At 40.4% G+C, this 26,960-nt stretch overlaps 1 protein-coding gene across 2 annotated transcripts in view; it reads right to left on the bottom strand.

The window, feature by feature from the left end:
* rhbdl3 (rhomboid, veinlet-like 3 (Drosophila)) overlaps nt 1-26,960 on the bottom strand; it is a 99,854-nt gene that overhangs the window by 61,438 nt on the left and 11,456 nt on the right. The window contains exon 3 of one of the 2 annotated variants that reach the window (XM_061910669.1): nt 26,431-26,454. The exons of the other annotated variant lie outside the window; for it this stretch is intronic. Coding sequence (XP_061766653.1) covers nt 26,431-26,454 — 24 coding nt within the window. The remainder of the gene's footprint in view (nt 1-26,430; nt 26,455-26,960) is intronic. 2 annotated transcript variants of the gene reach the window in all.

Below are 26,960 nucleotides of genomic sequence, written 5' to 3'. Positions count from 1 at the left end.
TGTTGCACTTTTTATATGTAGAAGAAAGGTTTTTTCATTTTATATAATCAAAGCAACAATTTGAGGCAGTTTATTGTGGATTAACGTGGGCAGAATTATTATAGTGTTCCCAATGTTAAAAGGATAAAGCCATTGTTTACAAATTTGGTAAATAAATAACCAAAAAAATTATATTTTGTTGTTTTCTTACTGTACCGAAAAGGAACCGAACCGTGGCCTCTAAACCGAGGTACGTACCGAACCAACATTTTTGTGTACCGTTACACCCCTATATATACCAGATGCCGAGGTAGGAGACAGCGGGAAGGTAAAATTAATCTTTTTATTCCAAAAACAAAGCAAAAAACACAAGGACTTGTGCCGCAGGGAAGCGCACGGAAGCACAGAGAGAGCTCTGCACACTAGCAAGGCAAAATACCAGGAAGAACTGCTAACAGGCCATACAGAGCTTAGCAATGAATGTGAACAGTAGCATTAAGCAAACAATAATCCCGTGAGGTACACAGGGTGACTCTGGCATTTAAAGTTGTCTGATTAGTGATCAGAAGCAGGGGATTTTTCTGGTCACTAATCAGAGACAGTTGAGCTCAATCAGCGCTCCTAACAACTAGTGGTAATCAAGGAAATGAGCGCTGAAGCAGGACTAAACATTAAACACAGGAAAACAAAACCCAAATAAGGCATGACCTTTGATTGATTGCACAGTACAGTACATATTCCGTACAACTGACCACTAAATGGTAACACCCGAATAAGTTTTTCAACATGTTTAAGTCGGGGTACACGTTAATCAATTCATGGTAACCTGAAGGGGCAGGTCATGACAATTACATGTTAAGTACACCGCAAGGAAGTTTTTTAAATGTAGACAAAGGTCATAATATGACCCCTAGGTTGTTGTGAAACTCATGCCTGTACAGTTGCTGTATTGTTGTTTACAATAATTCCATTATTAATAATTTTGTCTGAGTTGTACCGCTATTATAACATTGGTTCTGTTGCTGCTGTGTTGTAAAGTTGTTAGTAAATTTGGTCAAAGAGAGCTAAGTATTGACTTGCACTTTTTAATACACAATGATTATTAAGGTTTGAAAATGTAGTTATTAAATGTATGTGCGTTTTCTTTTATTTTCTAATCATCACCTGCTTCCAATTAATGCACTGCGGCTTAGGTATACTGTATAAATGTACCAGCTATAATAACAGCATTTATGGTATGTAAAATCAAGATACAAGTCTGATTGATAGCATTTGTTCACCTTCGTTTGCAGTGGTATGGGTGGGGCGGAAAAATTCTTATGAATATTCAAATAGTAATTATAATGTTGTCGCTCTAACTGAGACAGATCTAAGTCTTTTTGATAACAGACTTTCTTCTTAGTGTTTATCATCCAACCATGGGGTCACCTGTCTCCTTTGACAGCTTAGAGCGCATAGTCACACACACACCCACGCAGCTATCCGAGACCATCACAGATTTACACCATTTCCTCGACAAATTGGTCTGTAACCAAGCAACCGCCATGCCCTAAGCGCGCATATGTGCACACATACTCACACATATGGGACTTAAAGATGTGTGGAAGAATTAAATCCCTAAACTCGTATGCATGCGCACACTTTAAGACCGTAAGAGTTTTCACAAGTGTTGAAAAATCCTGATTGAAGCTAATATTATTCAAAGCTCAATACGGTATGTTAATTTTCTCGACATTAATAGTGCTTTCACACTCCTAAAACTGAATGAGGAATTCCTGATTTTACGATGAAGGTGTGAAATTAGCCTCCTTTTTATTTTCTCCGCCAACCAGACTTTATAGTGAATAACTTTGCCATCCTTTTACTTGTGCAATCAATGCTGAATAAAACATTCCTGAGCCACAAGCTGCTTTTATCTGGGGACAACAACAGAAACATCCACAGATTTTATTTTGTGTCGGTCATTAACCCACTCGAACACCTGTAAATCAGGGAATACGCTGCAATCACATCGACCTTCAGTAAAGGGATCCAAGGGGCACATGATATTGCAAGGCATTGTGGAGGCTCGGTAGCCATTGTTGCCTTTTTTGTTGACATGGCTCTACTCAACCAGCGGTATTGAGAAAGAGAGCTGCAAACTGGGTTAAAAGAAATTGTACGACAGAAAAAAAAAAAGATTGGAGCCTGTTCCAAATGCTCGCCACCTTAAAACATAATTAAAATGGGTGAAATTGATCCATATGAGCATGACCAATAGATGAGATTTGAGCAAGCTGCCGAATGTGTCCCATCGCTCGCTCGTCAACGGATTCAGTTTTTATACAGGCCAAACATTTTGGAATGCCAAAGCTCACGGACAAACAAACTTTGGGTGTGTGCAAGACCTCGGAATTTTACATCTGAAGACAGTCGTCCTTTCAGAGGTAAGTCAACAGGTCTTGTCACTGTGTGGTGTCTCCTGAGGAAATTAAAATCTGAAGTCTGAAATACACCGTGCTTTAACATGTGAAATATTTTAAGTCTTTACAGTTATTGATCTATGAATAGGAGTATTGGCTTTTTTCCCAAATACTGTACGTTGTTCATGACCCGCAGCTACTTTAGCTTAGCTAAAGCTAATATCCTACTAAATCCTACGTGTGCAAGAGAATAAAACCTTACCAGTGTGAAAATGCTATCAACAAACCAACGTGTACCAGGTGATGGCGTTAAAAGTGATGTTTGATCATCCCACGACTGCAACCCAGGCTATTCATCGTCTCTTTATCAGCTCACTAAAGTTTAAGTTAAAGTCCCAACTATAGTCACACACACACACTAGGTGTGGTGAAATTATCCTCTGCATTTGACCCATCCCCATGTTCGCCCCCTGCGAGGTGAGGGGAGCAGCGAGCAGCAGCGGTGGCCGCGCTCGAGAATCATTTGGTGATTTAACCCCTAATTCCAACCCTTGATGCTGAGTGCCATTCGACTTCCTTGGCTTTGCTTCTACATTGTATATAAGACAAATCTTACCAAATCTTTTTGTTTTGCCTGAAGGAATCATGAAAACCATTGTGGCATTTAATTATGTTCCACGTTCATGCCAGGTTTTGAACTTGTTCAAGAAAAGAACACAACTTTAGGACTTTAGGATGTTTTCATCCATGTAAATAAGTTATTTAGCCAGCAAGAACCACAATACATTGTGTTTCCATGTCACACTTTTGAGCCCTATAAAAAATATAAAAATAATTTCAATACTTAATGCAGGCTAGTAGTTGGCAATACCACTTTTTAAAAAAACAAGACGTAGACCAGAATGAGCGCAAAGTACTTTCCCTTATAGAGCTTACTTACAACTAACAGAGAGTATTCCAAATATATTTATAAGTGGTTTGAAAATGTTATGCTCAAATGTGACATATTCTGTAACAAGTCATGTGATTCAGTAGGATGCAGTGGTAGTGTAGTATACGGCATGCACATTTTGCTGGAAAAGGGCCATTGATATTTTAATTGTGACATACTCGTTAGCGGTAGGACCGAATAGCCTGAATGCCATAATATCCGCTCGGTCTCTGTTAAAAACAGTTTTTGTTTGACAGAGGGCAAACCAGATGGCTTCTGATGGTTGCAAGGATAAAGGCGGAGGTGAGAAAGTTAGGAGCGGAGCCCATTTGGTGTCTCCAGAAGCAAAGGGGGTTGGAACCAAGGCGAGTGGAGTGCCTCTCAGCAGGCTCTTTAGCATGTGTTCATATAAACACTTAACCTCCTGCTGCTCCTTCCTAACATATTCACACTGGAGAAAGAAGCTTGTGTGCACATGTGACCAAACACATAAACACTCTGCTCTAAGATGCACAACCCCTCCCCCCACCAGAATGGCAACCTTTCGTCTGCGTCTGCAATAAAAGTCACTCTCACTGAGACACTAACAGATGCTAAAACCCATGTCAAAGGCACACATGCATAATTAAAGCATTGATGAAGTGGCTGCGTCACTCAGGCAAAGATCACCCTCGGGTCAGCATAGAGACAGACACAGGATCGTGACCTTTCCCCCAAAACCGCCCATTTACAGCGGGGTGAGAACCCTTCATTACTGTCGAGCCAAACCCTCCATCAAATAAGCCCTTATTCCAGCTATTATTGAGAAGAAAAAAGGGTAACAAAAAGTCAGGAGAAACATTTAGTCAACGAGCCTTCCCGTGGTTGTCTTCCTCTTCCATTCAGTCCCTTCATCTGCCCGAGGCCTGCCCTGAGGTCAACATTCTCCAAGCCCAGTCAAAACCCAGCGTCAATGGTGGCAGCAGTTCCATTCAGCGTAGATTTATGATCTTTAATAGCCTACAAATGGACCCACGCCTGGAGCAGCTTGCCCCTCCTTCTAGTACTGCTAGTGGAGTTGTCAGAAACATTTTCAAGGTTGCCATCTGGGTCGGGTGGGTCCCTTCAAACTGCCTGTCAATCCCCAGTAAGAAGCGCTCCCCTACCTGGAGGGATGAATGGGCGTCCTGACTGCTCTTGCTGAGTTGTTTTTGGGAAATGCCTGAAGGGGCTTTTGATTTTCAACCTTCAAGGAGGCAGGCAGGTAGGTAGTCCGCTGATACTACACGCTTGTGGTGGTGAGCTCCATTCAGGCGCTCTTTAATTCACAATCCTCTTAGCAGGTCAGCGTCCTATAAAACATGTGCTACCTAGAACCAACTCTCTTGGTTGTAGTACTTACAGAAATTTGGAGGAAAATTAAACCTTTTTGCCACTGCAGGAACTTTCCCAAAGTACCCCCGTGTTGCCACCAAAAACTACCCAGATATATTTAGAAATAGAAACTATATTAGTTGTTCAGTAGCGAGGTGGGAATTTCGGAAGTTCTTTACGAACCTTAGAAGGGTGGGCTGTGCTGCCGCCGTTCCTAAAACTTTGTATTCGAAGTTTCAGTCACTGTTTGAGTATGCAGGGATACCTACTTTATTTCTTATGTATTTCTATTACAACATACATTCTGTAATAACTGCAAAAATCAAGAATGAAAGGAACTTCAGACTCGCAGGAACTTCTGTGGAGCATCTGTGTGCTAAAGAACAGTAATTCGTGGAACTATCTTCCAGTGTTTTTACTTAGCTGCAGTATTTAAACTAGAAAGCATTTTCATGCTGTTTAATAATTTTTACAAACTTCACTTAAATATGAAAAGCTGCGAGAAATGAACAGATACTTTTAAACGTATTTACGGAAGAATATAAAGCATTCAGACAAAATTTTAAACGGCGAGGAGAGACTTAACAACCTTGTAGTTTGAGATAAATGTGAAATGAAGAACGAGTAGAACGAAGGTAAATCACATCAAATATTCACCATTTATTTCCTTACATGCTGTAAAAATAATCAGTGACACGCCATTTGTGTAGTTATTTGTCTCAATCCGTGTGAACCGAATGCTAATGCTAACAGGCTATGCTAAATCTGATGTGTTTAGGTTGTCTCTGTTAGATAAACACTGACATTTGTTATGTATTTATTGTCATTTACAGCTTAAACCGACCATAAGGTTTAAGCTTCCCTCATAAATACATCATTTACTGAGGGTACAACTTTCTGACTTTTGGAAACTTTGGAGACTTCAACATTGACCTCTTGAAGCCAAACAAACAAAAGTCCATAGATGACTTTATAGACACAATGTATAGTCTGAGTTGGTAACCTATAATCACAAGGCCAAGCAGAATCTCAGGAAACAGCAGCACACTTCTTGATAATACTTTTACTGATGATTTTGATAATAATACCACAAGTTGTCTGCTCATGTCCAACATCAGTGATCATCTGCCAGTGTTCATAATCTATGACGGAAACAACAGGGAAAGAAACACTGAAGACAAAAATTTTTTTTGAAGAATATGCACAGACTTGTTCAGGGTGTAAACCGCCTTCCGCCCAATTGTAGCTAAGATTGGCAGCAGCGCCCCCCGCGACCCCAAAAGGGAATAAGCGGCAGAAATGGATGGATGGATGGATGCACAGAATAAAGTATGACAGTTTTCAAGAATGATCTGAGATATCAAAGTTGGGATAATGTATTCAGTGTAAATGATGTATATGATGCATATGGTATTGTTTTAGTACTTTCGAGATGCTTCATGACAAACATTGTCCATTGAAACAACTTAGCACGAAGAAAGACAAAAATAATCAACCATAGATGACAAAAGGACTGAAAAATGCTTGCAACAAAAATAAATTATATAGAACATTTCTAACACAAAGATCGACAGAGTCAGAAAACAAGTACAAGACAACAGAACAAGCTAACTAGTATACTACGAACACGTAGGAAAAATGCCAAAAAATTATTAAACCAGAACAAAAACAATATGAACATACAAGCCCTTTCAGAAATATTGAAATTCAAGAACTAAGTGCATATGCAAACAGCTATTATGTACAAAGCAGACTATGTAACCTGCTACCCAAGAATGTACAACAATTATTTTCAACAAGAGGAGAAATTTAACCCAAAACAGAATCTAATTTAAAACATTTGTACGCACGTACAACACTTAAGACTTTTTGCATAGCAATATGTGGAATTAAATTATGGACTAGATTAAGAAAAGAAATCAAACAAAGCTCTAACATGATTCAGTTTAAAAGACTGTTCAAACTACGAGTATTCACAAAGTACAAAGAAGAACATTTAACATAAATATCTTGAACTTTTTTTTTTTAAGAGAGATAATGGTTATATATGTATTTAATATGAGATTACATGCTCATGGTATATTTATTTATTCATGTTTCTGTTACAAACAGGGAACAAAGAGATGGGATAAAAACGCTACGTTATGAAAAGGGGTTGGATTAAATAAGCTCTGCTTCTTCCTACCCCTTTTCGAACATGTTGTAATGAAACAACTTTAAATACGTGATGCATAACATTGTAATTGTATCATATACATGTTCAAAATAAACTGAACTGAACTGAAATGAACTCAACAAAAACCTGACTTTTAATGAACAATATGGTACAATTTGTTTTTAAATCATATTGTTTGGTATATTGTTGCTTTGTGTTTTACTCACTTACACTTTATAATAGGAAATATGACCTACTATTGTCTGTTTATTTACATGGTATAAGTCTAGAAATATACTGTACCACTCATTCATACGTCATCAGCCGGATGGTTACTAACCTGAAATGCGTTGGAATCACAAACCACACACTTCTCCAGCAATCTTTAATTCCGGTAACTAAAGGTTCAAGGAACTTAGAGTTCCTAAAGTTTTGGTGGAAAAATATTTATTAAGAGAAACCGACCAGAAAAGTGAGCCTGACACAGCTCAATTATTAAGCCCATCCAGTATGGAAGTATAATTAGGACAGGGTTTTCCGTATATTCAATTATTTATTGCGGTCTGCCACAATTACTTTTGGACCGTAAGAGAAGGATTTAGCGCAGTCATTTTTATATAATTTTTATGATTTTTTTTCACCCTCTCAATCATATCGTAATGACTCACAAATACGAAACATGGCGTAACTCTACTAATCCATAATGCATTCAAATGAGGCACTTCCTGCTAAAAAGCTAAACTTCCATTTGTAAATGGTAGCCACGCCTTGTTTGACAATGCAGCTCCAACGGACAGATGGTCATCAAACAGTACGACAGTGTTACTCCAAGGTACAAAACAAAAACCGCCCAACCAGCAACAAGTTAATTATCTGGGAACAACATGAACATTTCTTCAATCAACTGTGCGTGTTGTACAAAAATAAATTAAAAAGTTGTATTAAAATGCCAACTTGTGGGAAACACTGTCCAAATCATCATAAAATAGACAACTAAGCATTCAACTACCCCGACATAAAATAGGAAACAAATGGTTGAAAATACCGCCAGCCATTCTGTCACAATCAGCTACTTCAGCATTTTGGCACAGCTCACAGCCTTTGGCAGTAGCGTCCTGTAAGAGGATACAGGTGCAGAATGAAGGACGGACCGCTATGAGTAAGCACTGTCACTCACCTTGGACCTCTGCTGAGTGAGACCGGGTTTGCAATGACAACATTAACAGCAGCAAAGCAATCAGCAGGTCTTCCTACAGCCTTTAATTAAAGCAAGTTTGATTTATTTGACGTTCAATGGGGCTAAGTAATAATTTCTGCAAAGGTGTAGCTAAGGTCCAGGATGACATTGATTGGATAAAACTGGATACGTAGGTCAACAATTTGTAATAACATGACCTAAGAATAACAGCTTGAAGATCATCTTGATGCTACACTGGTTTGTAAGAAGGTGCATAGCACGAAGACCTACTGTACCTGTTATTGTAAGAAAGGTCTAACAAGAGTCCTGCTATACAGCTTTAAAAATACTAATTTTGAATAAATACTAGCTCTTTGCCGGTTTGTGCAGCTGGATATCACTGCTTCAAGCAAAACCTATTAAAGTGTCTAAAGGTGAATATCTTACAAAATCATAAATGAGCTATATTCTTATTCTTTGATTAGTCACGGTGAATCAACACTTCCCAAAATGCCAACGGTTCCTTTTTTTAGGTCTTCAGCTCTAGGAACTGGGACAAGTGTGTGAAAGCCCCATCTGAGTGTTCACATGGCACTGCATGGAAGGTTTAAGATATTACTGAGCACTGTGCTGCCACTAAAGGAGCCAAAACTCATCTGCTTTATGCCAAAGAAAATAGGCAGAACATTAGTGCGTAAAGAATACAAGGCCCGCACAGCAAAAGCAATTACAACCATCATGTAAATACACACACTAGGAGATCCAGTGAGTAAAGTGCCAATGAGGAAGTTTATTTAACAGGGAACTGCACTTTTTTTTTAAATTTTGCCTATAATTCACAATCATTAGGAGAAACAAGAAGATGGTTGTATTTTTTTTATACATTCTAACTCGTAAATAAACCTAAATAAAAGTCTGCTTGCAATGGAGTCAATGGAATGTCCTCTATTTCACCCAAAAAGCCCTTTAGATGACCATCCCAAAAGCGCCAACAATACGCCATTTACATTTTGTGACCTGAATATTAACCAAGTATTAGCGATATTGGTATTATATGCACTAAAGCAGACAAAATATTAGCGGCACTAGCTCACTAGCTTGTGCTAGTGAGTTACTGTTTCGCGTCAGAGCAACTGAAAGTTTATTCTAGATCGTAAATAAGGCCTCTCACCTCGATAATAGAAAAATGATGAAAAAAATCCGACAAATGGTCAACTTTTGGCATCAAATTTAGAACCAAAAATCGCGAGAAAGACATAAAAAGACGCGTGGTTCCTCCCCCCTTTTTTCTTTGCAAGGGTTGAGTCATTCTTCATCAAAACCGGAATGTATCAACATCTTAAAAGTCGACATTCCAGTGAAATCACACATTTTACAGTAAGTGATGTTTTATATTGTTTGTTGTTGCTCATGAAGTCTGCAGTAAAAAGTAATCAGTGACGTTGTCAAAGGAAAAAGCAAACATTGTGATGTGTTTGTGAAATGAATGTGCTGCAGTATGCTTAAAATTTGCAAAATAAATAAATATTGACATCTAATTATAAATGTGCCTTTTCTTACATTAAATACCGTATTTCATTGAATAGCCGCCGGGGCGCTAATTAATTTAAAACCTCTTCTCACTCCTGCGCTTATTCAAGGCATGCGGTAAAAGTAAGCAGGCGCTAATAATTTTAAAACCTCTTCTCACCCCTGCACTTACCAATAAATGGGTTGTACTTGTATAGCGCTTTTCTACCTTCAAGGTACTCAAAGCGCTTTGACACTACTTCCACATTCACCCATTCACACACACATTCACACACTGATGGAGGGAGCTGCCATGCAAGGCGCCAACCAGCAACCATCAGGAGCAAGGGCGAAGTGTCTTGCTCAGGACACAACGGACGTGAAGAGGTTGGTTCTAGGTGGGATTTCAACCACTGACCCTCGGGTTGAGCATGGCCACTCTCCCACAGCGCCACGCCGTCCCTGTGGCATGCAGTAAAATATTGAGTGAGATTAAAAAAAATTAATAAAAAAATTATTCTGCGGTTGCGGCCCGGTGGTTGAGGACCACTGCTCTACAACATGTCATCGCGCCCACCTTTTACACCATGCTATCTGCGTGCCGGTAGGACGCATGCATATCACTGCTTCTCACACGAGATCGCAATGCATACTTGGTCAACAGCCATACCTTTTACACTGATGGTTGTAAAATAAACAACTTTAAAACTCTTTCTAATATGCGCCACACTCTGTGAATCCACACCAAACACATTTCTGGAGAACATTGGCTCTGTAACACGTTATAAACGCAACATAAGAATTACAGAGAATTCCAATGCATCCATGACTATTGGCTATATTATACACGCGCCCCCCAACCCCGCCCACCTCATCCGGCGCGGAGTGAGGGGTGGTGGGGGGGGTTAGGGTTTGGTGATAGCGGGATGTATAATATAGCAAAGAGTCATGAATGCACGGCATTCTGGGTAATTCTTATGTTGCGTTTATAATGTGTTACAGAGCCAATGTTCTCCAGAAATGTGTTTGTTATTCTTGTTTGGTTAGGGTTCACAAAATGTGGCGCATATTAGTAAGAGTGTTAAAATTGTTTTATATCACAACCATTAGTGTGATCTGTAAGGCTGTGGAACAAGACCCCTGGTTTACACACAGTAAAAGCACAAAAAAAAAAGGCCATTTTGAAAATGAGGGCAGGGGAAGCGTCAAGTGACGTCATGAGTTTGACCTGGCGGTAGAAGCAAGCATGCGCTTATTAAATTGGGGAGCGATTTTGCCCCGGCAGTAATTCAAGGCAGGCGCATTTTACATTCCCGGCGGCTATTCAAGGAAATACGGTATATTCTTACAGTGTGTATATAAAACCTTAATGGAGGTGTTTGGATGTTTTTTTATAGGCGGAATAGGCTCCATTGTAAGCAGACTTTGGCCCACATTTATTTACTAATTAGAATGCATAAAACAGACAAAAGCATGTATGTTTCTCGTGCATAAGGATTTTGAATAATGGGCAAAATTTCCCAAAAAGTGCCGTTCTGCTTTAAGCAGCTTTATGGACAGATGAGCAATCTGAAAACAACAAACCTTCAAAAGAGTGTATCTGGCATTATAAATATAACAAACACGCGGAAACATGGGGCCTGTAGTTGTCTGCTTTTGTTTGAGGTGATTGTCAGGGTGCCATCTGCCTGGATTGGATAAACTTTCTCCCCCACTAATTGCATTCCCTAATGGGACACAAAAGAGGCAGTTATTGTGCACTCACATGCAAACATTGTTATTGTAGTCATAGTAAATTGAAAGGACTACACTACTGGGGCGGAACTTGAGGGTTCCAGATTAGATTCCCGCTTCCGCCATCCTAGTCACCGCTGTTCTGTCTTTGGGCAAGAAACTTTACCCATCCACTCCCAGTGCAACCCAGACTGGATTAAAGGTAGCTTAAATATGTAGATAATGGGTTTCGCTACGTAAAGCTCTTTGAGTCACGAAAGAAAAAGCGCTAAATAAATACAATTCACTTCACCTGGGATAAATTCCATCCATTTTCTACCGCTTATTCCCTTTTGGGGTCGCTGGCAAATTCCCTTGAAAGTACAGTAAAGGTGTTGGGAAGCGTTCAGCCTGCCAGAAAACCCAGCAGAAGAAGAAACAGCAGCCAAGTAACAATCTCTAAGCCAACGTGAGCAGCTTGTACCTGAAAGGAATTTTGTGTTAGTTGTTTGGACTCACTTTGGCTACATGAAGGATAGCATATAGTAGTTGACAGTGGATTAAACAGAGTTTAACCGAAATCAAGGTAAAAAGTTAAATTAATAATCATTTAGCTTTTTTTGGAATAAACACCCAGCACTAGTTTAAAATATTCTTAACATTTTGAATATTGGGTAATTTCCTATTTCTCAGCTTAGAACCTATGACAAGAACAAGACAGTTTTTAGCTACAGAGTAATTGGCTCAGCTGTCTTGGCTTTTCACTGCTGAAACCCTGTCGCATTGAACACATCTGTCAGAGCAAAACACACTAACAAACTGTGGAAGAGACGGAGGATCTCTTGTGTTTACATCTCAGCATGTGAGGCTCATTTTATCCCAGGGGACATCGAGGGCAGCAAGAAAACAAATGTCAGCAGCAAAGTGGAGACTGTGGAGTGCAGTGCTGCAGCGTCCAGAGGTGAGGTTGTAAGCTCCCATTAACACGAATGTCACGTCTAGCTGTGCACCCTTAAATGTTCCAATGCCACTGTAATGACATGCTGTCAATCACTGTTAAACCAATAAGCAAGAAGCAGAAGTTTTTCAAGTCCAGGGGTGTCCAAACTTCTGTCCACGAGATGTCAATAGTTTAATAAGGAATCTGGCCAGCGGACTGTTTTTAAATAATTACACATATCTGATTGGTGCCAATACACCACCTCCATTCTGTGGTCAACATGAGTTAATTAAGTGAAAAGAGCACAGCAATTACTTTTATGACCTACTCCAAACAACCTTCGTTAGGCATGGTGCAAAAAAATGCAACCAACAGAAAAAGTCAAAACACATGGTCACACATAACACAACCTGTTCACTGAACTTTTTGGATATTATAAAAATTGTCCATGCACCAGAAAAAAATAAAAGTAAATACACCTACATAAAGGCATTACAATGCATGATGGGAAAGTTGCAAAACACCTTCTACACACTTATCCATGTTTTCCTCATTTTACCTGCTTGATTTTTTTTATTAAAAAAACTTGAAAGAGGCTGTCATGAAAGTAAACAAGGTACGAGCTGAACTTTCACATACACTTAATATCTAATTATATATCCATTATATTAATATAATATGTCCATATACTGTATGTTTTTGTATTACATACACATACACACATACATATACACACACATACATATACATATATATATATATATATATATATATATACACACACACACAGATATATACATATATACAGTATATAACGTATATACATTTATACACACGTATATAGTACATATATACATACATATACATGTATACATACATACGTATACACATACATATTAGGGTTGTACAGTATACCATTAATAGTAAAGTACCGCGATACTAATTGATTGAAATCAGTACTATACTGCCTTTGAAAAGTACTGGGACCGTTCTTTCATCTGAATGCCGTTGTGTGGTGGTAACTTTAGAGCCAAGGCGCATGATGTTGAGTGTGTCAAAACGCGCACACAAAGTGCATACAAGCAATAACATCTTGGAGAGGAAGAATGGCAAAAAACGACAATTCTACTTTTTAATACAGCAGATGCGTGAAGATAACACCTATCTAACGTCAACTAATGCAAGTGACATGACTAACTTTTGTAACAAAATGCTACAATTTGTGTGTTATCTTTAACAAATGTGTTTTTTACCTGCTACATGGCTTATCTGGGTACATTCATCCATAGTTATGTTTTTAGTACTTATTAATAATTGTATTTTTCTTAAAGCACATACCAGGAGTAGCAACCATAAATCATGAAGCCTTTAATATAATGTCAATAAAGCTCGTTATTATATTTTAATATAATCCTTGATTATAGCAGACTATATGTAATATGGAAAAATGTAAATTGTTCTTTGAGTGAAGCAAGAAAATCCCAATGACTTTAATTTATATTTTAACCTTCTAAAATTCTTCTTTGAGAGATATTTGAAACATACCCACGGACAGCAATCTTCACAATTTAAGATGACATTGGCAGCTTTTTGATGAGAGAAAGGCTCCCAGCAAAGCAAAGCAAGTATGACTTCATGCTCTCTGCAGCTCGCTTTTCATCACGGGCATGGCGCGACAGAATTAGCTAAACCAGGGGTGTCAAACGTACGGCCCGCGGGCCGGATCAGGCCCACGAACAGGTTTTATCCAGCCCGCGGGATGAGTTTGCTAAGTATACAAATTAACCTAAAATTTTTGAATGAAAGAAACAGCTCTTCTACATGTGTCTACTGGATATTGCAATAGCAATTTTTTGTATCTCTGGATGATGGTACATATGTACAAAATAAACCACATGATATTAGTACATCAATCGAGGAAAATGATCAAACTACATACATGGCATACTGTAATTTGATTTTGATATTTTTTTATCCTGATAGATTGAAAATGAACACCATTGAGTTGACTGATGAACATTATCACATCATTCATGACAAATAAAGATAGAATACTATTAACTTCGACATGTAAGTGTAAAAAAACAACAACATTTAATTTGTACATTTTCAGAATGTGCTTCTTTTATTTTTAAACACAGAAAACAATCTGAAGATGTCTTTATTTTTAAGTTATCGTGCAGGGATTTTACCAGTCCGGCCCACTTGGGAGTAGATTTTTCTCCATGTGGCCCCCGATCTAAAATGAGTTTGACACCCCTGATCTAAACGGTCTCAAAACACGAGTACAGTCTCCAACAACAAGAAAAAAATAGGTGTTAGTCGTTTCAACTTTTTTTTCATAAAATTCTCAACAATGTACATTGTACAATAAGCAGCAACAATTTAAAAATAGAATAAAACAATATTATTTAGGAAAAAAATATGTTAATATTATAGGTAATACTAGATGTGCTTAAATTATATTCACATGTATTTTGCCTATTTAAAAAATGTATGGATCATAGCAAATCATGCAAAGACATCATATCGACAACGCTCTCACAGCCACAGGTATTTTGGCAACTTAGGGAAAACCTGACTTTAAAAAAAGAACAACGTCTTACATTACCATAATGCTTTGTCAGAGATGTTTTGTAATGTTATTTTGTGATATTTGCATACTTGCCAACCCTCCCGATTTTTCCGGGAGACTCCCGAATTTTAGTGCACCTCCGGAAAATTTCCCGGGATAGCCAATCTCCCGAATTTCTCCCGCATTCCACCCGGTCAACAATAATGAGGGCGTGCCTTTAACTGCCTTTATCGTCCTCTACAACCTGTTGTCATGTCTGCTTTTCCTCCATACAGACATCGTGTTGGTCCAGTCATATAATCAATGCGTTTTTTTTCAGCCACACATATGCCAATGCAAGCATATTTGACCAACAGCCATACAGGTCACACTGTGGGTGCCCGTATAAACAACTTTAACACTGTTACTAATATGCGCCAGCCACACTGTGAACCCACACCAGACAAGAATGACAAACATATTTCGGGAGAACATCCGCACCATAACACAACATAAACACAACAGAACAAATACCCTGAACCCCTTCAGCACTAACTCTTCCAGGACGCTACAATATACACCCCCGCTACCACCAAACCCCGCCCCCTCGTCTCCTGAATTCGGAGGTCTCAAGGTTGGCAAGTATGGATATTTGCACCTAAATAAATGCTAGTAAATCAGTTCAGGAATATAGTGGCAGGTGGGGTATTTTTCTGGCTCGCTGAAATATTGTGTACATTGCTATCTATATATATATATATATATATATATATATATATATATATATATATATATATATAATACAAAGGGCTTGCGTGGCGAAGTTGGGAGAGTGGCCGTGCCAGCCATCTGAAGGTTACTGGTTCAATCCCCACCTTCTACCATCCTAGTAACGTCCATTGTGTCCTTGAGCAAGACACTTCAGCCTTGCTCCTGATGGGTAGTTGTTAGGGCCTTGCATAGCAGCTCCCGCCATCAGTGTGTGAATGTGTGTGTGTGAATGTGGAAATAGTGTCAAAGTGCTTGAGTTCCTTAAAAAAAGGTAGAAAAAGCGCTGTACAAGTATAACCATTTACAACATGTAATGTACAGAATATCAGAAGCATTTATTCCGGTAGAAATATCACAGATTACAGCTGGGATAGCGAGAAAAAAACATAAGAAAGACAACAAAATAGCAGACTCTCGCATACTCATCCACTCACACGTACACAGTGTTGATGAGAGGAGTCACCACTTGCTTGCATTACACACTGGCAACAGATGTGTAGCTGTAACCTAATGGAAGGTGTTATAGTTCAAGCAAGTAATGCTCCAGCCTGCTGTCTTTGATACCCAAAACAAAACACCTTATATGCGGGGAAAGCTTTCAAGCTCTCTGCCGGCACTTTTTCAATCACATGGCAGAGTTTCAACTGTAAAGCCAATGACAGCTAAACATGTCGTCTTATTCCGACTAAACGATCAACAGGCGTGTCAGCTATTTTTACCCCAACATAAAAGTGGGAACCGTTTTTACACTCCGCCAGCTGGAACGCTGCCTTTCAATAAGACAATCTATTTAGAGCCCAGAAAGCTGCAGCAGAAGAAAACAATGAGTTCGGATAAAAATCTTTAAATTAAAAAATGCTGGGGGGTATTTTTTTTTTTAATCGAGCATTGCGGGTGCCGTGCGGCTTATCTGAACGGTTTGTGATCTGCAGAACTCGGTTGCTGTCAATCATTCTGGGAATGTTGGATGAGCAGGTCAGCAGAGTGTGACCCTGCCATCTGTGCACAAGTGGATGGCAATTATGCCGAGAAGCATATCAGCGTGCAATAGATAATATGGAAGAAGAGGAACATATTCATTGGGAAGAAAGGGGAAATATGAAACCGTTCAACTACAGTCCTTCAGGTGGCGGTAGTGCACATTGAAATGTGGATGTCAACGTCCACACAAAGGTTTTGTTCATTTCTTTCAGTTTGTAAATCTGGTTTTGCACAACTTGCCCACAATGCAAGCAGACATTTGGGAAAAAAGAGTAAGTCACAAATTCAAAGAATTGTAGTATTATTACCTAACCCTAAGGTTACTGTTGGTTTTGTTTGTCAGTTGGTCGGTCAGCAACATAACTCATTAAGTCGGAAAGGTGAATTTTCATGAAATTTTAAGAAAATGTTTGCAATGAAATGACGAAAAAATTAATAGATCTTGGGCCTGATCCGAGTCATTTTTCTGATGACCTTACGTTTACGTTACGACGCTTCACTCCTATGTGTGTGTGTATGCTTGCGGCCCCGCAGACACGACTGACTCGAGTTTTAGGCCCCGTTTACCCTAAGCCGGATAAGGTTATCCAGGCTTACTATCACACCTATCCTTATCTTTGTCCACACACACAACAATCCCACCATTTAAGACCCCCACCGTCCGCCGGCGCAACGAGACCTAATATGTCACATCTAGTGTTGGTTTGTGTCCAAGTTCTTAAATGTAACTTCTCTGAAAAATATCCAGTGTTGTGGTATTTCAATTAACTGAAATCCAGTGTGCTGTGGGGCCCTATTGTAGTGAATCACACCTGACCCATCATGGATTAATCAAATCTTTATTAGACACGTAAACAATGTGATAAAGAACATTTTACAACAATATAACTAGGGATCTAGATATCTAGTCAGGACATTCCTCACTCTTTTGCCTTCACCTTAATTGTCCATTCGTTTTTGGTGACTTTATATTCTCTGGACCTAGACATTGAGTCCGCGACATACACGGCGGACAATAACTGATACAATCTGCTTTGCCAGTCCAAAAGCATATGCCGTTTTCCGTAGTCTTCCCTCAATGGCCAGGTAATACAAAGCACACACCTTTTTTATCACATCCACGGGATCTCGCATTCTCGTTGACTCTCCTTCGACAAATGGACAAAGTTTTTCGCTAAGTAGAATCACAGCTGACCCGGACATTGGAAAGTTATTTTGCCGTCTGAGAAGTGTTGTATCTGAAATTGTGATGATCTGTCAATTCATTGCTGTTTGTTTTCCTTATTTTTGTATTTGCTTCCTATCAGTGCTCTTATTTTGGTTTCCACTTCCTGCTTGTTCCGCTGAGCATGTTCGTTCACGCAACTGCTGTTGATTTGCAGCTGGTCCACACCTGCGGCCAATCAACATGTATCCTATTTATGCTTTGTCTCGAGCACTCCTCAGTGCTCGAAAATCGGCTTGTTTGGAACGCTTACATGCAAGACTGCGTTATTTTCTGTTGATGATAATAAAACCATCTTACCTCCTTGTCGCTCTCCTGGTTCCTGCATTTTGGGGTCTCAAAAACTGCAGTCATGAGAGTTCCTTACATGATCTTTGAGCCAGACTGGGACCTCGCAAGAACCCCTGTCGGCGACGCATAGCCGACGTTCTGGACCTCACAATTTGTCGAGGACTTAAAAGCCAGGTTTGTGCAGTCTCAGCCCACAGCAGGCTTGGACCTTCTCCCTCCGCCTCGACCGCCGGTTACGGCTCTCCGACCGACTAGGCCACCGCCACCTACGTCCCCTCCAGCTCAGCCGCCAATTCCAGATCTCCGACCGGCGCGGCCACCGCCGCCATCTTCCCCGTCGCCTGCTGTGCAACCTCCACGGCAATCGCCAGTGCCATCGTGTCGACCACCGGTTCCCACACTGCGTCTTACGCCGGTTGCGGCGCCACGACAACCAACAGCAGCTGAGCCCCCAGCACCCGTTACTGCTACAAGGCGGCTTCCAGCAGCTGCACCACAGCTTCTTACCCTGCCAGCACCCGCTCATCCTGCCAGTCTGGCAAAGGTTGAAGTGGAGCTCACCGTGATGTCCCTCCTGGGCTCCTGCTGGGACTCGGCGAGGGACGTGTCGTTTTCTCTCCTCCTGGCCCCCTTCCGCCCGTCCCCATACTTGCCAACACTCTCGATTTTCCCGGCAGACTCCCGAATTTCAGTGGCCCTCCTGAAAATCTTCTTCCGAATTTCCACCCGGACAACAATATTGGGGGCGTGCCTTTAAGGAACTGCCTTTAGCGTCATTACAACCTGTCGTCACGCCCGCTTTTCCTCCATACAAACAGAGTGCCGGTCCTTTCACTTAATATATGCGGCTTTTACAGACACACATAAGTGAATGCAACGCATACTTGATCAACAGCCATACAGGTCACACTGAGGGTGGCCGTATAAACAATTTTAACACTGTTACAAATATGTGCCACACTATGAACCCACACCAAAAAAGAATGACAAACACATTTTGGGAGAACATCCGCACCGTAACACAACATAAACACAACAGAACAAATACCCAGAACCCCTTGCAGCAGTAACTCTTCCGGGACGCTACAGTATACACCCCCGCTACCACCAAACCCTACCCCCCTAACCCCGCCCACTTCAACCACGCAACCCCCCTCATCTCCCGAATTCGGAGGTCTCAAGGTTGGCAAGTATGCCCGTCCCAGGTTTTGGAACCGGGGGACACTGACAAGCAGTTACTCCATCTCCCAGTGATGGACGGCGTCTGGCATCCGTCTAGTGGTGGGGGGGCTCCTGCTGGCAGCGGTGCAGTGAAGCACACACCGCTGTCATCCCCGCCATCGTCTCCTCCCACGAAGACATCATCTCTGGCAGGCTTTTGCAGGGCACCGCTATCTTCTTTGTCATCATCATCATTGTCGACGACTCCGCCTGTGACACTGTCGGTGTCATCGTCGACGGCTCCTCCTATGTTGCTGTCGTCATCATCGTCACCACTGGGTGCGCGACCTCCTCCTCGTCGGCCTAAGATGCGGCAGTGTTGTAGACTTCCGCCGCGCTGTCGGTGCTCCGGTACCACGCGCTTCCGCTTCCTTGTTGCCCTCCTCGCCAGTTGCAGCGGCGTTCTACGCATCGCCGCCACCTGAAACTCCCTCGTTGGCTGCGGGGACACTTGGCCTGGCGACCCTCCACCAAGTCCTCCCTCCGCCCTCCCTTAACTTTGACCTTTTTTCCGTTCTTGTTCCCAGGGAACATCTGGAATCTGTTCCTTGAGGGGCGGGGCTGTGAGGATCTGTCACTTCATTTCAGTTTGTTTTCTTTGTTTTTGTATTTGCTTCCTATCAGTGCTCTTTTTTGGTTTCCACTCCCTGCTTGTTCCGCTGAGCACTGTTGGTTCACTCACCTGCTCTGGATCGGCAGCTGGTCCACACCTGCAGCCAATCAATATATATCCTATTTATGCTTTGTCTCGAGCACTACTCAGTGCTCGAAGATCGCCTTATGTTTGGAACGCTTACATGCAAGACTGCTTCTTTTCCCTCTCTGTTTTGAGTAATAAAACTCATCTTACTTTCTCATGGTCTGCTGGTTCCTGCATCTTGGGGTCTCAAAAACTGCAGCCATGCGAGTATTCAACACCAAATAGCTGCAATCGCTTTCTCTTAAGGTATTCATGTGTGATTTCCACAAGCGTCTGCACATGTAGAAGAATGAGAAACACGGGCATGTCTGGATGACTCGCCTCAATATTTCCAGTGGTTAGCTCCGAGTTACGAAAGCGCTTTATTATGAAGCTGGCTGTGGCGCGTTCTTTCTGACGTCACTTTCTGTGTGGAGCGTGGTCCTTCTGGCGTCACTTCTTCTCTGAACTCAGTTTGTAAAGGATCAATGAGTCCATACAAAGCTAAGTGCCGGAGACTGAAGAAATACATGGCGCACTTAGCCGTGTAAAAATGTGTCGGAGGAGAGGAACCGTAAACGCTGGTTTAGTGTGGGTGAAACGTGGCTTAGGCTAAATAATTATTCGTTTAAGGGGTTAAACGACTTAGTGTAGACATGACCTTAAACTCTGTCTTTCATTCCGCTATTGATAAATCAAAAACATAGGGGGTAATTCTTCTCAAACTTTCAGGAAATGTCTGATATGGGATAAGGAACAAGTCATTACATTTCTTGGTTATTTTGGATAATTTCTTCTCGAACACATTACGTTTAGTTCTCGTTACAAGCCTTGACTTCTGTGTGTGTATACTAGCGGCACCGCCGCCACCCACAGGGACAGACAGTGGATGATTTATTCCCCCCCATTCACATGGATTTCTTTAATTCTGCTGTAGATAGCTCGAAAACATATGAGCAGATTTTGAATAAACTTTCACGAAATGTCAGAAGTTGGATGAAGAGCAAGTGATTGCATTTTATGGGCAATCTGGATTCCAGTCTGGATTCAGGACTTCTTTATTGGGGGATAGCGAAGGTCTGCGCTCACAGATTACATTTTCAGTAGATTTTGTACTGGGGGTAACTGTTCCATTGCAAATTAAGAGGAAAACTAAACCCACTAACAAAAAGTGAAAAAATGGTTGTATGTTTTTAATGTTTGCTAGTCCATTTGTTTCTTAGCAGAGTACTTAGAGGTGTAAAAAAATGTGTGAAATGGTTTATGGACTGATTCGCATGAACAAAACGTCACAATTTGCATTTTGAGACGGGGGCGCGGGGGGTGGCGTATCTTGAGTGGCAATTATTATTACTATTGTTATTCAATTATTTTCCGCTCCACAACCTTTTAGTGGATTACACTATGAGAACTGAAGATAGATTTTGCACTTTGACAATTGATAAGTATACTAAAAAAAGATTTAAAAAAATAATTTGGACCCACTGTAATTACCATCTCCAGTCACAAGTCTTCACACTCAAAGGCTTTTCTGCATCATGCAAGAAAAAGCCATTTCATAAATATATGCAGCCATGTGAAAGTGTTTAATCACTAAGCTTGTGTGGGTGCATGCCTGGGGCATTTCCAACACTGTGGGGTGGCTGCCGACACAAAGGCAACTGTGGCCCACACACGCACACACACACACACACGCACACACACACAGAAGGCTTTCATTCTCTCTGTCAAACAACACACAATAACACTAAATTATTAGGCCGAAGTAGGACCCACCTGGATGATAAAAAAAACTTTTTACGTTCACACAGAACTTCCACACTGGCTTCAAAAACTCTGGGGCATTCCCATTGCTTCAATGTAGGTGTCTCTGTGTCAGTAATTTGTACAAGATCCCTTGCAGTATCAAGTCGCAAAGGGAATCTGTAAGAGATTCCCCCCTGGGGGGAGCAAAACAGATTCACACAGTGGTGTGATCTATACAAGCTTGATACGGTTTATCAGCTAAATCCTGACTGTGCATCATGGTCTATCTTCAAATCCCCGGAAATCCCTACCAAAACAACATGAAACAACACTTTAGTGAGGTTAAAATGGGTCGGCAGAAAATAGCCAGGCCACAACAGAGTTCCTGTTTATTTGTTTTTTGTACAGTATCTTACAAAAATTGAGTGCACTCTGCTAAGTCTTCTCAAGGGACACTCCTACAGAAAAGACACTTGGATATAATTTGTGTAGTCAGTGTACAGCTTGTTTAGCAGTAGAGGTTTATTATCTATTGAAAATAAACCTCTGCACACACGTTATTATTGTCTTAATAGCTTGCGAGTGAATAGCATGATAATTGTGTCTTGCCTCCAGTCCAGCATGGTGGTGGTAGTCCTATGTGGGCTGCATGAGTGCTACCAACATTGAGGAGATGTGGTTTGTTAAGGGATAAACTAATCTAAGATATACTGTGACATTTTGAAGTGCACAAGCCCATCCCTGGGGAAGCCCGGCTCGTTTCCAAAGTCAGTTTGTGAAATACTGTATGAATATTGAAGTTTTTCTGGCTGGTTCATCCGCACATTACTTCATAACAAATCACGTCTGCCTGTGTTCGGCTCATGTTCAAATGTCCTACATGCAAAGCAACACACACACTGAGCAACAAAATCCTCCTCTGGGAATGGAAAGAGCAGAGCACAGTACTCCACCACGAGTGGTCTGAAACCCAGATATTGATGGCGGCATGTATAGGGTCAGTAAAAAAAACAACAACTATATATATATATATATATATATATATATATATATATATATATATATATATATATATATATATATATATATATATATACACACACGTGTGTTGAACTGGTCGAAATAAAGAATATTGTCACAAGTAAACATAGAATTCTGTCTTGCCCTCGGAATGTGTTCTGTATTTAGCAACAAAGGACAAGTCTGCAAATTACGGGTGTCCCGATACGATACTGATATTGGAGGCTTGTGTGTTGGCCGATAGCTATATTAATTCGATAGAATCAGCAGGAATCGTAGTACATACTTTATCATTTTATTGAATGGAATGTAAGAAAATGTTTGATCAAGCGAAATTACTCAGATAAAAATGGTAGGTATGAAAACATGCTTTTGAAGTAGTGTTAATTTGTGTTTTGGTTACACATAGTGGTCAGAAGAATTCATTAAGATAAGGGACTGACGTAGTAAGTTGAATGATGCGGAAACGTTTACTACTGGATTTTTTTAATACGCTTCTGCCTTGGAGAATTTATAAGTAATATGCAACTAGAATTATTTGATAATTGTTTATATTGACAAATCTACTGTTTTAGACTGCAATATTGTTCAAATAAGGACACTCATTAGGTAATATAGCTTGTGTGCTTGGTTATTGTGTAGCTAAAAGTTCCTAGTAGCCCACAACTTAGCGTGTTTAACTTTTGTAAAGGACTTCACTTGCTACGTTTCCATGCACTAAATTAGTCTGATTTCTCAAATAATTTGTTTATTTGTATTTTATTAAGTCCAAGTGTCCATGCACACATTCAAATACAACTATTAGTCATACACCAAGAGTTTTTTCGAAGGAATTTTCAGATGAAAATTGTGGAAACAAAATTTTTGAATAAATGGGTTGTACTTGTATAGCGCTTTTCTACCTTCAAGGTACTCAAAGCGCTTTGACACTACTTCATTCATAAGGCTTTGCGGATTGATGGAAGGAGTATTAATTCGTGCCCTGACTGATATTGATTGATTGATACTTTTATTAGTAGATTGCACAGTTTAGTACATCCATTCATCCATTTTCTACCGCTTATTCCCTTTCAGGGTCGCGGGGGGCGCCGGCGCCTATCTCAGCTACAATCGTACATATTCCGTACAATTGACCACTAAATGGTAACACCCGAATAAGTTTTCTTTTTTCTACCATCGATGCACTTCAAAATGTTCTGTCCTTTTAATTTGTGAAGCAAATAAACAGTCCCCTCTTCATTATAATTGATGCTGTTTTAATTGAATGGTATCTGCTTCAGGGTTGTATCCCACACGTGAAGACTAATGCATGCGCGATACAAAGGGTCCTCTGGGGTCACGTACACCCCCTCGAGAGATCTAGTTTCTAATCGCATAGTCGAGGTGTGTCAGTCGGACTTCGCAAAAACCAAACACGATCGAATTAAGGTGTTTGCATGGGTTGTAGGAGGCTCATTGAGAGCCAAACTATTTGAGAGCTCGGACTAATTTAGTGCATGGACAACCTTATTTGCCTATTGGAGAACATTTAGATGTTCGCTGGCTGTCCAGCTCATATCAGAGAGTTTAGATGCAAGCTGATATCATCCAGTTCCTGTTTTTTTTTTATGATATCAGACCAATATCCCATATCAATATCTGATATGGAAAACCTCTACTGCAAACGGTGAGAACCCTCCAAACCCCTAACAATTGAACCAACTCATTGTGAGGCGACAGGAGGCAAGTTGAATAAAAGAGCGACAGCACAGTTGTAACCGCCAGACCGGGCGTTGACCTCGCCATTTGAACGAGCTGTCCCTTTTTTATACTGACATCCAAATTCAAAGCCGCAACATGAAGGAAGACTTAAGACTTTATTTGTGTTCATTGAGGATGCTCTAATAGCAACACACACAGGAACTACATACTCCCCCCACTCCACCCCCGCGGTCTGGCTTTCCCGTAATCCCAAATGACCTCCAGGCCCTGCAGAAAAGGGTGAGCCTGACACGAGCCTCTGATTCACCCCTTAACATCCCATATGCACGCACACACACACTACACACACACACACACACACACACACACACACACACACACACACTTATGCATAAAATTCTCTCTTGGAACAAGAACGGGGCCCCAGGGCAGGCAGGTGCTGGGGCAGCCGCCCAGAGTGAAGACTGTGTGTCAGTAGGGGGCCTGTTCACCGTCTGCCAGCCCAACCTGCTGCTTGCATCAGCTCAGCTGGTTTGTGTTTCCCTCTTGGCTTTACTACCAAACGGGTGCGGCTGATAGATGCGTGCACCCAGGATTGTGTGTCACATTAATTGCATTGTCAGGGCCAAAGGTGACATCCACAATCTAAAAAGCGTGTCCCTGCTTCAGTGTCAGTCTGCAAAAAGTTTGCGTTGACAAAGTCACAGCCGGGTTACATTTTTCAAACGGGCAAGCAGCAGGCTTTTAAAAGAAGGATTTAAAGCAAGCAGCATGAGGCACAGTTTTAATCTAAAAAAAAAAAATACATTTGCCTAATGAGCCAAAACGAAAACAGAGCAGACAGGAAACAGGAGCAGCCAATCTTCACCAGCTGAGTCCATTTGGGATACAAATTGAAACGCATTGGTTTTGCCAGCGGAAATGCCGTATAGCTCGGAGGCATAATATAAAAATCGAACACAGCTGAGGCCGCACTATTCGAAAATTCTAAGTATATTTCTTTTTGGGTGGGATGGCTGGGGGTAATAAGCTCCCAAAGTCATGTGAGCAAGACAGAGATGATGTCAACATGTGTTATGCATTTTTTTATCTTTGGATGACAGAGTGAAGACAGTGTTTCGAACAGATTGACAATCTATTTATGGTTGTGGGGATACGGCCAGGGTGGTGACAATATGATGTCATCGAACATTTGCATATTGGCTATGATGCATGTATCTTCTTTAAAAAGGCTAAATAAAAGTCTGTGTGTGGATGCGGCCTAATTTTGAAAACAAATAACATAGTCAATGTTTTGTAGAATATGATTGCCAAGTGATGCCAGCACATATATCACTTGGATGGTAAAAATAGGAAAATAATGAAAAACAGAAGAAAAACGCCACTGGAAGTAATGTGAAGTGCGCAGACTCATAATCAAAGCAACAAGACTCCACATTTTAAAAATTGTAGTCCACGCAAGATTTAAAAAAAAAATAAAAATAATCAATAATACTTATTTTTGATTACAAATCAATATAATATCTGTAGAACTGAACAAAAAAAGATTAACTTGCCAAAACACACAATTTATGTTTTCTGTTAGCAGAATAGTGTTCCTATTTCATGTAATCCTAGTATTAATATTTACAACAGTGCAACATCAACATAGACTCCCTCGTTATAAAAATTAATTAAGACCTATTAAAAGGTATATATTTCTTCTTATTCTTGTTATGTCAAAATAATACTTAAAATATTGCCTGTATTGCAGGTATTTCAGTATGTAAACAGTTTGTCACCGGAACTGATTATTTCTACGTATTCTTATAGGAAATATTGTTATGAAACCATAGCAGCATCCCTGACTGTGATTGTGTTTGACAATCCAGTGTTGTCAACAGGACACATAGGTCAAATTTGAAAAATACTACACAAGAGAAGCCATTTATCCACAAAAAAAAAAATCCCTTGGATGTACTAAATTCTACAGTCACGGCCATAAATAAGTACTTTGTTGCCCCTGATCAGCTAATAACTAACACAGGTCCGGTAGACATTAAAAACACACAAGAGCACATGCAAGCATTTTCTGGTACATACCTTATCAAACAGAGCCTTCCAAAGCTGAGGAGGGAGAAGAAGAAAATAAAAAAATGTTAGTGAATTGGAGGAATATGAAGGTAGAGGCAGGTGCCAAAATGATGGGGCATTCATGGAGCGCTTCTTTGGATAGGATGTTACTAAAAATACTGTCCTAATAAATAGACTGTGTATACTCAGTTATTACCTCATCACTGTGTTCACAGAGCCTCAGCTAAAGACAATACTATCACTGAGTACAAATTAGCTGCTCTCATTTGTGTGTGCAAGTTCAGCAGGGATGTCCAAAGTTTTCCACTGAGAAAAAAGTAAGTATGCAAGAACCATTTTTTTTTGTTGTACTTTTTTTTTTTCATATTTCTAAACCTCTTTACAGATGTCATTTCAGGTTTGTGCTATAATGACAAGGGTATTAGTTGTAACACTTTATTTATATTTCCTAAGATTGTCCATTTCGTATATGATCATATTCTAAGTCAATTTTAAATGAAGCTGTAACATAAAAATGTAATAAAAAATGTACGATGTGC

Source organism: Nerophis ophidion, linkage group LG01 (genome assembly GCF_033978795.1).
Source record: "Nerophis ophidion isolate RoL-2023_Sa linkage group LG01, RoL_Noph_v1.0, whole genome shotgun sequence".
NCBI classification, from domain to species: domain Eukaryota; kingdom Metazoa; phylum Chordata; class Actinopteri; order Syngnathiformes; family Syngnathidae; genus Nerophis; species Nerophis ophidion.
The sequence above is the reverse complement of the archived record's forward strand: the minus strand, read 5'-3'. Positions and strand labels throughout refer to the sequence as shown.